Below are 15,743 nucleotides of genomic sequence, written 5' to 3' on the forward strand. Positions count from 1 at the left end.
CGTCAGCATTTGTGGGTTCGATTACAGGCTCAAAATGGCCAGTAACAAAGAACTTTCTTCTGAAACTCGTCAGTCTATTCTTGTTCTGAGAAATGAAGGCTATTCCATGCGAGAAATTGCCAAGAAACTGAAGATCTCGTACAACTCTTTACTTGACATTATGGGAAAATCCAAAGAAATCAGCCAAGACCTCAGATAAAAAATGGTAGACCTCCACAAGTCTGGTTCATCCTTGGTAGCAATTTCCAAACACCTGAAGGTACCACGCTCATCTGTACAAACAATAGTACGCAAGTATAAACACCATGGGACCACTCATCCGTCATACCGCTCAGGAAGGAGACGCATTCTGTCTCCTAGAGATGAACGTACTTTGGTGCGAAAAGTGCAAATCAATCCCAGAACAACAGCAAAGGACCTTGAAGATGCTGGAGGAAACAGGTACAAAAGCATCTGTATCCACAGTAAAACGAGTCCTATATCGACATAACCTGAAAGGCCGCTCAGCAAGGAAGAAGCCACTGCTCCAAAACAGCCATAAAAAAGCCAGACTTCGATTTGCAACTGCACATGGGGGCAAAGATCATACTTTTTGGAGAAATGTCCTCTGGTCTGATGAAACAAAAATAGAAGTGTTTGGCCATAATGACCATCGTTATGTTTGGAGGAAAAAGGAAGAGGCTTGCAAGCCGAAGAACACCATCCCAAACGTGAAGCACGGGGGTGGCAGCATCATGTTGTGGGGGTGCTTTGCTGCAGGAGGGACTGGTGCACTTCACAAAATAGATGGCATCATGAGGGGGGAAAATTATGTGGATATATTGAGGCAACATCTGAAGACATCAGTCGGGAAGTTAAAGCTTGGTTGCAAATGGTTCTTCCAAATGGACAATGCCCCAAGCATACTTCAAAAGTTTTGTCAAAATGGCTTAAGGACAAAAAAGTCAAGGTATTGGAGTGGCCATCACAAAGCCCTGACCTCAAACATATAGAACATTTGTGGGTAGAACTGAAAAAGCATGTTCGAGTAAGGAGGCCTACAAACCTGACCCAGTTACACCAGCTCTGTCAGGAGGAATGGGCCAAAATTCACCCAACTTATTGTGGGAAGCTTGTGGAAGGCTACCCGAAACGTTTGACCCAAGTTAAACAATTTAAAGGCAACGCTACCAAATACTAATTGAGTGTATGTAAAATACTGACCCACTATGGTCTAGCTTGGCCATGTAGGGTACATATCCAGCAGTCTATGGTCTAGAAAAGCCATGTAGGGTACATATCCAGCAGTCTATGGTCTAGAAAAGCCATGTAGGATACATATCCAGAAGTCTATGGTCTAGCTTAGCCATGTAGGGTACATATTCAGCAGTCTATAGTCTAGAATAGCCATGTAGGTTACATATCCAGCAGTCTATAGTCTAGAATAGCCATGTAGGGTACATATCCAGCAGTCTATAGTCTAGAATAGCCATGTAGGGTAGATATCCAGCAGTCTATAGTCTAGAATAGCCATGTAGGGTACATATCCAGCAGTCTATGGTCTAGAATAGCCATGTAGGGTACATATCCAGCAGTCTATAGCCTAGAATAGCCATATAGGGTAGATATCCAGCAGTCTATGGTCTACCTTGGCCATGTAGGGTACATATCCAGCAGTCTATAGTCTAGAATAGCCATGTAGGGTACATATCCAGCAGTCTATAGTCTAGAATAGCCATGTAGGGTACATATCCAGCAGTCTATAGTCTAGAATAGCCATGTAGGGTAGATATCCAGCAGTCTATAGTCTAGAATAGCCATGTAGGGTACATATCCAGCAGTCTATGGTCTAGCTTGGCCATGTAGGGTACATATCCAGCAGTCTATGGTCTAGCTTGGCCATATAGGTTACATATCCAGCAGTCTATAGTCTAGAATAGCCATGTAGGGTACATATCCAGCAGTCTATAGTCTAGAATAGCCATGTAGATTAGATATCCAGCAGTCTATAGTCTAGAATAGCCATGTAGGGTACATATCCAGCAGTCTATAGTCTAGAATAGCCATGTAGGGTACATATCCAGCAGTCTATAGTGTAGAATAGCCATGTAGGGTACATATCCAGCAGTCTATGGTCTAGAATAGCCATGTAGGGTACATATCCAGAAGTCTATAGTCTAGAATAGCCATGTAGGGCTATTCTAGACTATAGACACTGGGCTCCCGAGTGGCGCAGCGGTCTAAGACACTTCCTTTCGGTGCAAGAGGTGTCACTACAGTACCTGGTTTGAATCCAGGCTGCATCACATCCGGATGTGATTGGGAGTCTCATAGGGCAGCGTACAATTGGCCCAGTGTTTGTATCAGTTTGAATCACTTTCAATGGGGGACTTTTATATTCAAGGCGAACCGGAAATTATTGTGGCTAGCTTCACACAAGGGTGCACAGCAGAGTTGAAAAATAGCCAACACATGGCAGAGTTGTTAGTTTGGCACTGTTGATCAGTACACATGTCAAGAAGAAAAGAGCGTACTGGAATGTATTAAGGTTATTCAACTGTTGAGTTTTTCTGATGCATGCAAGCATGCATTTGCACCCTGCAGTCATTGAACAACAGGCCAGAGGCGCTGTTAACGTTAGCCAGCATTATACATTTTTTTTGCAGTTTGGGTTGTGTTCTGTCTGACTTGAAATGTGTCTAGCTCTTACTGTAGCCTGGACTGTGGAATAGCTAGCTAGTGTTAAGAAAGTCCATTGCATGCATAGTAAGATAGCAGTATGACAATTTTTCCAAAGTTTGGTGATGGTTTTGAACTGATGCACGTTAGCTAGCTAGCTACAGTGCGGGGAAAAAGTATTTGATCCCCTGCTGATTTTGTACGTTTGCCCACTGACAAATAAATGATCAGTCTATAATTTTAATGATAGGTTTATTTGAACAGTGAGAGACAGAATAACATAAAAAAAATCCAGAAAAAGCATGTCAAAAATGTTATGAATTGATTTGCATTTTAATGAGGGAAATAAGTATTTGACCCCCTCTCAATCAGAAAGATTTCTGGCTCCCAGGTGTCTTTTATACAGGTAACGAGCTGAGATTAGGAGCACACTCTTAAAGGGAGTGCTCCTAATCTCAGCTTGTTACCTGTATAAAAAACACCTGTCCACAGAAGCAATCAATCAATCAGATTCCAAACTCTCCACCATGGCCAAGACCAAAGAGCTCTCCAAGGATGTCAGGGACAAGATTGTAGACCTACACATGGCTGGAATGGGCTACAAGACCATCGCCAAGCAGCTTGGTGAGAAGGTGACAACAGTTGGTGTGATTTTTCGCAAATGGAAGAAACACAAAAGAACGGTCAATCTCCCTCGGCCTGGGGCTCCATGCAAGATCTCACCTCGTGGAGTTGCAATGATCATGAGAACGGTGAGGAATCAGCCCAGAACTACATGGGAGGATCTTGTCAATGATCACAAGCCAGCTGGGACCATAGTCACCAAGAAAACAATTGGTAACACACTACGCCGTGAAGGACTGAAATCCTCCAGCGCTCGCAAGGTCCCCCTGCTCAAGAAAGCACATATACATGCCCGTCTGAAGTTTGCCAATGAACATCTGAATGATTCAGAGGACAACTGGGTGAAAGTGTTGTGGTCAGATCAGACCAAAATTGAGCTCTTTGGCATCAACTCAACTCACCGTGTTTGGAGGAGGAGGAATGATGCCTATGACCCCAAGAACACCATCCCCACCGTCAAACATGGAGGTGGACACATTATGCTTTGGGGGTGTTTTTCTGCTAAGGGGACAGAACAACTTCACCGCATCAAAGGGACGATGGACGGGGCCATGTACCGTCAAATCTTGGCTGAGAACCTCCTTCCCTCAGCCAGGGCATTGAAAATGGGTCATGGATGTGTATTCCAGCATGACAATGACCCAAAATACACAGCCAAGGCAGCAAAAGAGTGGCTTAAGAAGAAGCACATTAAGGTACTGGAGTGGCCTAGCCAGTCTCCAGACCTTAATCCCATAGAAAATCTGTGGAGGGAGCTGAAGGTTCGAGTTGCCAAACGTCAGCCTCGAAACCTTAATGACTTGGAGAAGATCTGCAAAGAGGAGTGGGACAAAATCCCTCCTGAGATGTGTGCAAACCTGGTGGCCAACTACAAGAAACATCTGACCTCTGTGATTGCCAACAAGGGTTTTGCCACGAAGTACTAAGTCATGTTTTGCAGAGGGGTCAAATACTTATTTCCCTCATTAAAATGCTAATCAATTCATAACATTTTTGACATGCGTTTTTCTGGATTTTTGTTGTTGTTATTCTGTGTCTCACTGTTGAAATAAACCTACCATTCAAATTATAGAGTGATCATTTCTTTGTCAGGGGACAAACGTACAAAATCAGCAGGGGATCAAATACTTTTTTCCCTCACTGTAAGTTTTGTGGAAAACTGTAGGACTGGCATGTGGATGTAAGCTAACTATTGTTAGCTAGCTTCAGCTGGCTCTAGCTACCTAGTTTCTGAAGTTATATGTGTAACAAACCGTCCATAAACAAATATAGCTAGCTACCTTTCTTTGCCTGTTCGTTAGCTGACTGGTGTTAGCTAGCTAGCTACAGAGGCTAGCTGCTTATCTTTGTACAATCAAACTAATGTTAGCCAGCTACCTAGCCAATCAAAATATCTGTATGCATTTATTGATTAACCTCAGCTTGAATACCACCATTTCGCTAGCTATCTACAGTAGCCTAGGTTTGTTCGCATAAACTTCTTCTGACTGGCAGCCTGATGCAAGCAGCTGTGTTGTTAACGAGCAACCTACCCGCTGTTAGAACTCTGAGCTTTGTCCCAAAAGAAAATGTAGCACATCGTTGTTTCTCAATGGACGTAAATGTTCACATGACAGCGATAAATTATACATTTAATAAAAACTATTGCACCTACAAATTGAGTCAAAACTTTGCATTTTTGAAATCCAATGGTCACTTTATAGACGCTATAGTCTCGTTTTAAATCAACGTCTAGAATTTGAGTTTGGTAGACGTAAGAAATAATCTTAAAACGAAATAACCACCCTGTTAAAAAATCTGGTAAGTGTGTTGTATACCTCCAATTGATTAGCAAATTTTCATAGAGATTGGTGTCATATTGGCTTAGAAATGATAACAGGGACACTGAGCTTCATCCAATCCCTATATAGATGCGACTGACATCAGGCATAGGGGTGTATGTTCCTCTCCGTATCTACCTGAACTTCACCTGTTTTAACCTCTCCTAACCTGTACATTTTAATACCTGTTGGATATATATAAATATATATTTAACGACCTGTATGTTCTGTCTCCTCCAGGTCCTCTCCCTACCTCTCCGTATCTACTACTACCTGAACCATACCTGGCCATTCGGCCGGCCTCTCTGCATGTTGTGTTTCTACCTGAAATACGTCAACATGTACGCCTCTATATTCTTCCTGGTGTGTGTGAGTGTGCGGCGCTGTGAGCTCATCATGCACCCGCTGAGGTACCGTTCCAACAGACGACGAGGGGACATGTGTGTATGTGCCGCTGGCTGGCTGCTGGTCTGTCTCGGCTGTCTGCCTTTCCCTCTGCTCCGAAACACCAGCCTGACCCCTGACCTCTACACTCACACTGACCCCTATGACCTTACCCCTAACCCCTATGCCTCCAGTCCTAGCTCATATGCCCCAGCCCCCACCTCTTCCCCAACCCCTACACCTACCTCCATCCCGGCGGCGGTGTGTTTTGCGGAGCTCCCCATGCGTGAAGTCAGCCCTGCGGCCGGCTGGGCTCTGATGGTGGGAGCGGAGCTGGTTGGCTTCATCCTCCCTCTGATCCTAGTTCTGACCTGTGCCTGTCTGTCAGCCGGCAGCCTGCGAGTCCACAGGGGGGAGGGGGAGGGGGGAGGGGTGAAGGACCACGGGGAGAAGAAGAGGGCGTTGAGGATGGTGTTAAGCTGTGCCGGGGTGTTCCTGCTCTGCTTTTCCCCATACCATGTCACCATGCCGCTAGACTTTCTGGCAAAGGCCGATGCCCTGGGGAGCTGTGAGGTCAGAGAGATGGTGCTGCGTTGCCATCCTGTCACCCTCTGTCTCGCCAGTCTCAACTCAGGACTGGACCCTCTCATGTATTACTTTACTACAGATGAGTTCAGGAGAAGATTCAGCAGGCCAGAAATACCGGAGAGCTTCAGTCTGGCTCCAAGACTATCCTGTACTAGTGGTGGGGGGGGGAAGGACCTGCCTCTGACCCCTGAACCTGACCTATAACCCCTCAGCAGGCCAGCGATACCTGAGAGCTTCAGTCTGGCTCCAAGAATGTCCTGTACTAGTGGTGGTGGTGGGGGGGAAGGACCTGCCTCTAACCCCTGAACCTGACCTATCACCCCTCAGCAGGCCAGCGATACCTGAGAGCTTCAGTCTGGCTCCAAGAATGTCCTGTACTAGTGGTGGGGGGGAGGACCTGCCTCTAACCCCTGACCTCTAACACTGACCCTGGTCCCAAGACTGTCCTGTACCGCTGGAGTCTGTAAGACTGAACCCTGATCTCTAACCCCAAGACTGTCCTGTACCGCTGGAGTCTGTAAGACTGAACCCTGATCTCTAACCCCAGACTGTCCTGTACCGCTGGAGCCTGTAAGACTGAACCCTGATCTCTAACCCCAAGATTGTCCTATACCGCTGGAGTCTGTAAGACTGAACCCTGATCTCTAACCCCAAGACTGTCCTGTTCTGCAGTGGACAGCAAGTCATGGGTGAAGAGGAGAAACAAGGACAAAGGGAACAAGGAGAAAGTTTCAACTGTGAACTAAAGACAGTTTATTACTCCGAATGTGGACATCTGCTGGACTGCGTTTGGAACTGCCGGTCTGTGGTCAAAAACGCTGAGTTCATCTCAGCCTAGGCTGCCCGTCAGTCCCTAGATAGACTTTTTGACCCTGATGGAGACATGGATCACCCCAGAAAACACAGCTATTCCAGTTGCCCTGTCTTTATCTGACTACGTTTTCTCTCATAGTCCGAGAGCATCTGGTCATCACCGTGGTGGCACAGGGCTACTCATTTCTCATAATGGGAGATTTTCTCCTTTCTCCCTCACCTGTCCATCTCCTCATTTGAATTCCATGCTGTCACTGTCACTTGTCAACTCAAGCTTAACATTGTTTTAATCTATCGCCCACCAGGTTCCCTTAGAGAGTTCCTCAATGAGCTTGACACCTTGATAACCTCATTTCTTGACAATGGCTCACCGCCATTTCCTTTTCTTCCTCCCTTTCCTCCAACCATAACCACTCAGCCCCTACCTAGATGGTCATGCACTGTCGCAAACTTCTCTCTCTCTCTCTCCCACTACTCTCTCCTCTTCTATCCTATCTTCTCTCTCTCCTGCTAAATCCTTCTCCCTCCTGTCTCCATATTCTGCCTCTTCGACCCTACTCTCCTCTCTTTCCGCATCCTATGACTCTCACTGTGTCCTTTTCACCGGCCGGCTCGGGTTTCCCTTCCTGCTCCGTGGCTAAGTGACTCATTACGAGCTTACAGAACAGGACTGCAGGCAGCTGAGTGAAAATGGAGGACTACTAAATCATCCTTTCACTCCCTCCTCTCTACCTTCTGTTCCTCTGTATCTGCTGCTAAAGCCACTTTCTACCACTCTAAATTCAAGATTCTGCCTCTAACCCAAGGAAACTATTTTCCTCTCCTTAATCCTCCTCCCCCTCCCTCCTCCCTCTCTGCAAGCGACTTTGTCAACCACTTTGAACAGAAGGTTGACGACATCCACTCCTCATTCACTATTGAGTCCACTGGTCCCAGAACTACCCTACGCCTTGACCTCTTTCTCGCCAGATGAAATCCTGCGACTAGTGATTTCCGTCCGCCCGACAATCTACCCGCTCAACCCCACCCCCTCCTCCCTTCTCCAGACCATCTCTGGAGACCTTCCCCCATTCCTCACTTCCCTCATCAACTCATCCCTGACCACTGGCTGCATCCCCTCTGACTCCAGAATGGCAGAGTTGCTCCCCTCCTCAAGAAACCAACACTTGACCCCTCGAACATCAAAAAGTAGAGAACGGTATCCCTTTCTTTTCTTTCCAAAACGCATGCTATCTCTAACCAACTCTCTCGCTATTTCTCTCAGAACAATATTCTTGACCCTAACCAGTCAGGCTTCATGACAGGTCACTCAACCAAGACTGCTCTCCTCTGTGTCACGGAGGCTCTCCACACTTCCAAGTTCTCTCGGTTCTCATCCTCCTAGATCTATCCGCTTATCGTGAACCATCAGATCCTCCTCTCAATCCTCGCAGGGATGGGCGTCTCAGGCTCTGCACACTATTGAATTGCATCCTACCTGGCAGGCCACTCCTACCAGGTGATATGGAGAGGTTCTGTGTCTGCACCACGTGCTCTCACTACTGGTGTCCCCAGGGCTCGTTCTAGGCCCTCTCCTCTTCTCTCTATAGACCAAGTCACTCAGCCCCACCCCCCCCCTTCTGACACACAGTTGGCAACACGCATCTCTGCATGCCACCTCAACCTCGACAAGACAGAGCTGCTCTTCCTCCCGGAGAAGGCCTGCTGCTCCAAGACCTCGCCATCATGATTGACAACATCACAATGTCTCCCTCCCAGAGTGCAAAGAACCTTGGCATGAATCCAGGCCCTTGTCATCTCCAGTCTGGACTACTGCAACTCACTGTTGGCTTATCCAGAATGCCGCAGCCCATCTGGTGTTCAACCTTGCCAGGTTCTCCCATGTGACACCACTCCTCCGCACACTCCAATGGCTTCCAGTTGAAGCTCGCATCCACTACAAGACCATGGTACTTGCCTACGGAGCAGCAAGAGGAACTGCCCCTCCTTACCTTCAGGCTATGCTCAAACCCTACACCCCAACCCAAGCACTCCACTTTTCCACCTTTGGTCTCTTGGCCCTCCCACCCCTATGGCAACTCCCGCTCAGCCCAGTCAAAGCTCTTCTCTGTCCTGGCACCCCAATGGTGGAACCAGCTTCCCCCTGAAGCTAGGACAGCAGAGTCCCTGCCCATCTTCCCCCCTGAAGCTAGGACAGCAGAGTCCCTGCCCATCTTCCCCCCTGAAGCTAGGACAGCAGAGTCCCTGCCCATCTTCCCCCCTGAAGCTAGGACAGCAGAGTCCCTGCCCATCTTCCCCCCTGAAGCCAGGACAGCAGAGTCCCTGCCCATCTTCCCCCCTGAAGCCAGGACAGCAGAGTCCATGTCCATCTTCCCCCCTGAAACTAGGACAGCAGAGTCGTTGCCCATCTTCCTCTTGAAGCTAGGACAGCAGAGTCCCTGTCTATCTTCCCCCTGAAGCTAGGATAGCAGAGTCCCTGCCCATCTTCCCCCCTGAAACTAGGACAGCAGAGTCCCTGTCCATCTTCCCTGCACATCTGAAACCCTACCTCTTCCAAGAGTACCTTAAATAATCCTACACCCCCCCCAAATTAAAATAGCCTTTCGTGAACTAACACTCACAAGTTTTACTCCCCCCCCAAATAACACTGACTTTGCTAATATCTACATTATTGAGGAATAATCTGCTTAGTATGACTGTGATATGTGGTTGTCCCACCTAGCTATCTTCAGATGAATGCACTAACTGTAAGTTACTCTGGATAAGAATGTCTGCTGAATGACTGAAATGTCAATGTAAATCTGCTGGACACTGAAGTTCAGCTGAATCTGGGGAGAGATGAATCTGTGAATATTAAGCTTGCTAACTGTTAAGTCTCGAAGAAGAGCCATGCTTTAACTGTAAATACTTTGGACCGTGCTGAAATGCCTGAGGTTAATAAAAACATTTTTTTCGATCCGTTTCTCTTTCTTCTCTTTAAATGACCCACCTCACCTACAGATGGAACATACAAACCCAGATGAAGTGATAGTTCTCTGGAAGATCTTGCAAACTGAAACCTGTCAGTCAGCGGAAAAACACAGTCACATCTAGCACTTCTGTCTCTGCATGGTATCTCTGCCTACTGATGTCTCAGTCTCTGTGAACCAGATAAAAGCAGGGTGGATTATCGGTGATGAGAAGTCAAAGGCTTTCTGTAGAGACACTGAGGACTACAGTGCATTCGGAAAGTATTCAGACCCCTTCAATTTCGCCACATTTTGTTACGATACAGCCTTGTTCCAAAATGTATTAAATGAAAACATTTCCTCATCAATACCCCATAATGACAAAGCGAAAACAGGTTTTAGATTAAAAAACAGAAATACTTTCTTTACATAAGTATTCAGACCCTTTGCTATGAGACTTGAAATTGAGCTCAGGTGCATCCTGTTTCAATTGATCATCATTTACCTGTTTCTACAACTTGATTGGAGTCCACCTGTGATAAATTCAATTGACTGGGCATGATGTGGAAATGCACACACCTTTCTATATAAGGTCCCAAAATTGACAGTGCATGTCAGAGCAAAAACCAAGCCATGACATCGAAGGAATTGTCCGTAGAGCTCAGAGACATGATTGTGTCGAGGCACAGACCTGGGGAAAGATGCCAAAACATTTCTGCAGCATTTTAGAACGCCAAGAACACAGTGGCCACCTTCATTCTTAAATGGAAAAGGTTTAGAACCACCAAGACTCTTCCTAGAGCTGACCGCCCGGCTAAACTGAGCAATCGGGGGAATGCCAAGTGTCACGTCTGGACGAAACCAGGCACCAGCATGGTGGTGACAGATCTTTGAAGAAAACCTGCTCCAGAGTGCTCAGGACCTCAGACTGGGGCAAAGGTTCACCATCCAACAGGACAAGTCTCTGAATGTCCTTGAGTGGCCCAGCCAGAGCCTGGACTTCAACTCGATCGAACATCTCTGGAGAGACCTGAAATAGCTATGCAGCGAAGCTCCCCATCCAACCTGACAGAGCTTGAGAGGATCTGCATAGAATAACGGGAGAAACTCCCCAAATACAGGTGTGCCAACATTATAGCGTCATATCAAAAAAGACTTGATGCTGAAATAGCTACCAAAAGTGCTTCAACAAAGTACTGAGTAAAGGGTCTGAAAACATATGTAAATGTGATATATCCAGTTTTTGTATATATTTGCAAAATTTTCTAAAAACCTGTTTTTTCTTTGTCATTATGGGGTATTGTGTGTAGATTGATGAGGGGAAAACTGCATTCCATTTTACAATAAGGCTGTAACGTAATAAATGCGGAAAAAGTCAAGGGGTCTAAACACTTTCCGAATGCACTGTATGTCTGTAAACCTCCTGTTTGGTGTAGGTGTAGAGAAATGTCAAACAGGCAAACTAGCTAGCTGTGGTTTCCTGTTGCTGCTGCTGTTATCGTCGTAAAAACTACAGCTTACCTCAGTCTAATGTAACGTTCATATGTCAGTCTAAACTAACTTCAGAACCTGTCTGACCCTGACTTCAGTATCTAACTACAGTATCTAACTACAGTATCTAACTACAGTATCTAACACACTAACCCTAACTACAGTATCTAACACACTAACCCTACAGTATCAAACACACTTACCCTGACTACAGTATCTAACTACAGTATCAAACACACTAACCCTGACTACAGTATCTAACACACTAACCCTAACTTCAGTATCTAACTACAGTATCTAACACACTAACCCTAACTACAGTATCTAACACACTAACACTGACTACAGTATCTAACACACTAACCCTGACTACAGTATCTAACTACAGTATCTAACTACAGTATCTAACACACTAACCCTAACTACAGTATCTAACTACAGTATCTAACACACTAACCCTAACTACAGTATCTAACTACAGTATCTAACTACAGTATCTAACACACTAACCCTAACTACAGTATCTAACACACTAACCCTAACTACAGTATCTAACACACTAACCCCAACTACATGATCTAACTACAGTATCTAACTACAGTATCTAACACACTAACCCTAACTACAGTATCTAACTACAGTATCTAACTACAGTATCTAACACACTAACCCTAACTACAGTATCTAACTTCAGTATCTAACTACAGTATCTAACTACAGCATCTAACACACTAACCCCGACTACAGTATCTAACTACAGTATCTAACTACAGTATCTAACACACTTACCCTGACTACAGTATCTAACTACAGTATCTAACACACTAACCCTAACAACAGTATCTAACACACTATCCCTAACTACAGTATCTAACTTCAGTATCTAACATACTAACCCTAACTACAGTATCTAACTACAGTATCTAACTTCAGTATCTAACACACTAACCCTAACTACAGTATCTAACTACAGTATCTAACACACTAATCCTTACTACAGTATCTAACTACAGTATCTAACACACTAATCCTTACTACAGTATCTAACTACAGTATCTAACTACAGTATCTAACTACAGTATCTAAGTACAGTATCTAACACACTAATCCTAACTACAGTATCTAACTACAGTATCTAACTACAGTATCTAACTACAGTATCTAACACACTAACCCTGACTTCAGTGTCTGACTCACTAACAGTTAATGTGTTCATGGAGAATTCCAATTTCCTTTAATCTTGACAAGGCCAAACAAAGAAATTAATAGTTTTATAATTTTTAGAGTTGAAAATCATAACTAAAATTGGTTAAACTCATTTTCTCGTTTATGGTTTCCAAATTGGGCCTAACCCTAACCAACAAATGAACAAAGTTGGCTTGCACTACCTGGCTACCTAGCATTAGCCTGCTAAAGTTATTGCTGACTAGCTAGCAAGCTGGCTAACTGACTAGCTACCTAGCCCTGCCTGGCTACTGTCTATAGTCATTCTAGCTAGTGAAATTAATTTAGTCCCTCATGCTAGCTAGTAGTAGCTAGCTAGTGGAAGCAAGTTAACGTTAGTCCCTCAACCTGCTACAAGATGAATGTGGCACGGCCAGAGGAATCCCCGACCTAACAAGGTAAAAATCTCTCGTTCTGCCCGTGAACAAGGCAGTTAACCCACTGTTCCTAGGCCATCATTGTAAATAAGAATTTGCTCTTAACTGACTTGCAAATTTAAACCAAGGTAAAAAAATTATGAATTAAAAAAACCTGCAGCAGAAAGGTACGATTTCTACATTACTTTCTGTATCTAACTTTGCTAGATCTTCTGTCTGGCTGGTGCTTATTGACTGTGTAGGCTAATAAAGAGCTGCAATTACTGTAATTAGTATTTGATCCTTTGCATAGCTATTTCTTACACATTCAATACAACAATATCCAGTTACACTTCACACAATTCTGATATTGTGTGTGTGGGGGGTCAGAATATGCCCCAGGAAACAGCATGGAAAATGAACAGATCATAAAGACGATCATACAGGTACCTCAGCCAATAGATATTCTGGGCTGAGTGAATGGTCTGGATAGGGCTGGGTAACTGGACTGGGTGAATGGTCTGGACTGGGCTGAGTGACTGGACTGGGTGAATGGTCTGGATAGGGCTGGGTGACTGGACTGGGTGAATGGTCTGGATAGGGCTGGGTGACTGGACTGGGTGAATGGTCTGGATAGGGCTGGGTGACTGGACTGGGTGAATGAAAGAGAGGGAGAGAGGGTATGGGGGAAATCAGTAATTAAGTAATGTCGGACTTTTGTCCTAAACATTGATCGAGAAATCAAATTTTATTTGGCACATGCGCCGAATACAGCAGGTGTAGACCTTACAGTGAAATGATTTTACAAGCACCTTAACCAACAATGCAGTTTTCAGAAGAAAAAAAACAAACAAGAAAAAACAGTAACAAATACATTTACATTTACATTTAAGTCATTTAGCAGACGCTCTTATCCAGAGCGACTTACAAATTGGTGCATTCACCTTAAGATATCCAGTGGAACAACCACGTTACAATAGTGCATCTAAATCTTTCGGGGGGGGGGGGGTAGAAGGATTACTTTATCCTATCCCAGGTATTCCTTAAAGATTTGGGGTTTCAGGTGTCTCCGGAAGGTGGTGATTGACTCCGCTGTCCTGGCGTCGTGAGGGAGCTTGTTCCACCATTGGGGTGCCAGAGCAGCGAACAGTTTTGACTGGGCTGAGCGGGAGCTGTGCTTCCTCAGAGGTAGGGAGGCGAGCAGGCCAGAGGTGGATGAACGCAGTGCCCTTGTTTGGGTGTAGGGCCTGATCAGAGCCTGAAGGTACGGAGGTGCCGTTCCCCTCACAGCTCCGTAGGCAAGCAGCATGGACTTGTAGCGGATCCGAGCTTCAACTGGAAGCCAGTGGAGAGAGCGGAGGAGCGGGGTGACGTGAGAGAACTTGGGAAGGTTGAACACCAGACGGGCTGCGGGGTTCTGGATGAGTTGTAGGGGTTTAATGGCACAGGCAGGGAGCCCAGCCAACAGCGAGTTGCAGTAATCCAGACGGGAGATGACAAGTGCCTGGACTAGGACCTGCGCCGCTTCCTGTGTGAGGCGAATGTTGTAGAGCATGAACCTACAGGATCGGGTCACCGCCTTGATGTTAGTGGAGAACGACAGGGTGTTGTCCAGGATCACGCCAAGGTTCTTAGCACTCTGGGAGGAGGACACAAGGGAGTTGTCAACCGTGATGGCGAGATCATGGAACGGGCAGTCCTTCCCTGGGAGGAGGAGCAGCTCCGTCTTGCCGAGGTTCAGCTTGAGGTGGTGAGCCGTCATCCACACTGATATGTCTGCCAGACATGCAGAGATGCGATTCACCACCTGGTTATCAGAAGGGGGAAAGGAGAAGATTAATTGTGTGTCGTCTGCGTAGCAATGATAGGAGAGACCATGTGAGGATATGACCGAGCCAAGTGACTTGGTGTATAGTGAGAATAGGAGAGGGCCTAGAACAGAGCCCTGGGGGACACCAGTGGTGAGAGCACGTGGTGCGGAGACAGATTCTCGCCACGCCACCTGGTAGGAGCGACCTGTCAGGTAGGACGCAATCCAAGCGTGGGCCGCGCCGGAGATGCCCAGCTCGGAGAGGGTGGAGAGGAGGATCTGATGGTTCACGGTATCAAAGGCAGCAGATAGGTCTAGAAGGATGAGAGCAGAGGAGAGAGAGTTAGCTTTAGCAGTGCGGAGAGCCTCCGTGACACAGAGAAGAGCAGTCTCAGTTGAATGCCCAGAGAAGAGCACTCTCAGCTTTTTTTGACAGTATAGTCTGTCACCACTATAGGCCATATCAAGATGCAATGTCACAGCATTGATATCACTCCCCCTGCTCTCTCTCCCCCTGCTCTCTCTCCCTGCTCTCTCTCCCCCTGCTCTCTCTCCCCCTGCTCTCTCTCCCCCTGCTCTCTAGACCCTGCTCTCTCTCCCCCTGCTCTCTGGACCCCTGCTCTCTGGACCCTGCTCTCTCTCCCCCTGCTCTCTCTCCCCCTGCTCTCTCTCCCCCTGCTCTCTCCCCCTGCTCTCTAGACCCTGCTCTCTCTCCCCCTGCTCTCTAGACCCTGCTCTCTGGACCCTGCTCTCTGGACCCTGCTCTCTGGACCCTGCTCTCTCTCCCCCTGCTCTCTCTCCCCCTGCTCTCTGGACCCTGCTCTCTGGACCCTGCTCTCTCTCCCCCTGCTCTCTCTCCCCCTGCTCTCTCTCCCCCTGCTCTCTAGACACTGCTCTCTCCCCTTGCTCTCTCTCCCCCTGCTCTCTGGACCCTGCTCTCTCCCCTTGCTCTCTCTCCCCCTGCTCTCTCTCCCCCTGCTCTCTCTCCCCCTGCTCTCTCTCCCCCCTGCTCTCTAGACACTGCTCT

The 15,743-nt window shown here is 46.6% G+C and overlaps 1 protein-coding gene across 1 annotated transcript in view; it reads left to right on the top strand.

Moving 5' to 3' along the window:
• The window catches only part of gpr174 (G protein-coupled receptor 174), a 45,278-nt gene extending 37,203 nt beyond the window's left edge, over positions 1-8,075 (top strand). The window contains exon 3 of the mRNA XM_029719794.1: positions 5,343-8,075. Coding sequence (XP_029575654.1) covers positions 5,343-6,278 — 936 coding nt within the window. The 3' untranslated portion in view covers positions 6,279-8,075. The remainder of the gene's footprint in view (positions 1-5,342) is intronic.
• Positions 8,076-15,743: the final 7,668 nt, after the last annotated feature.

Source organism: Salmo trutta, chromosome 3 (genome assembly GCF_901001165.1).
Source record: "Salmo trutta chromosome 3, fSalTru1.1, whole genome shotgun sequence".
Taxonomy (NCBI): domain Eukaryota; kingdom Metazoa; phylum Chordata; class Actinopteri; order Salmoniformes; family Salmonidae; genus Salmo; species Salmo trutta.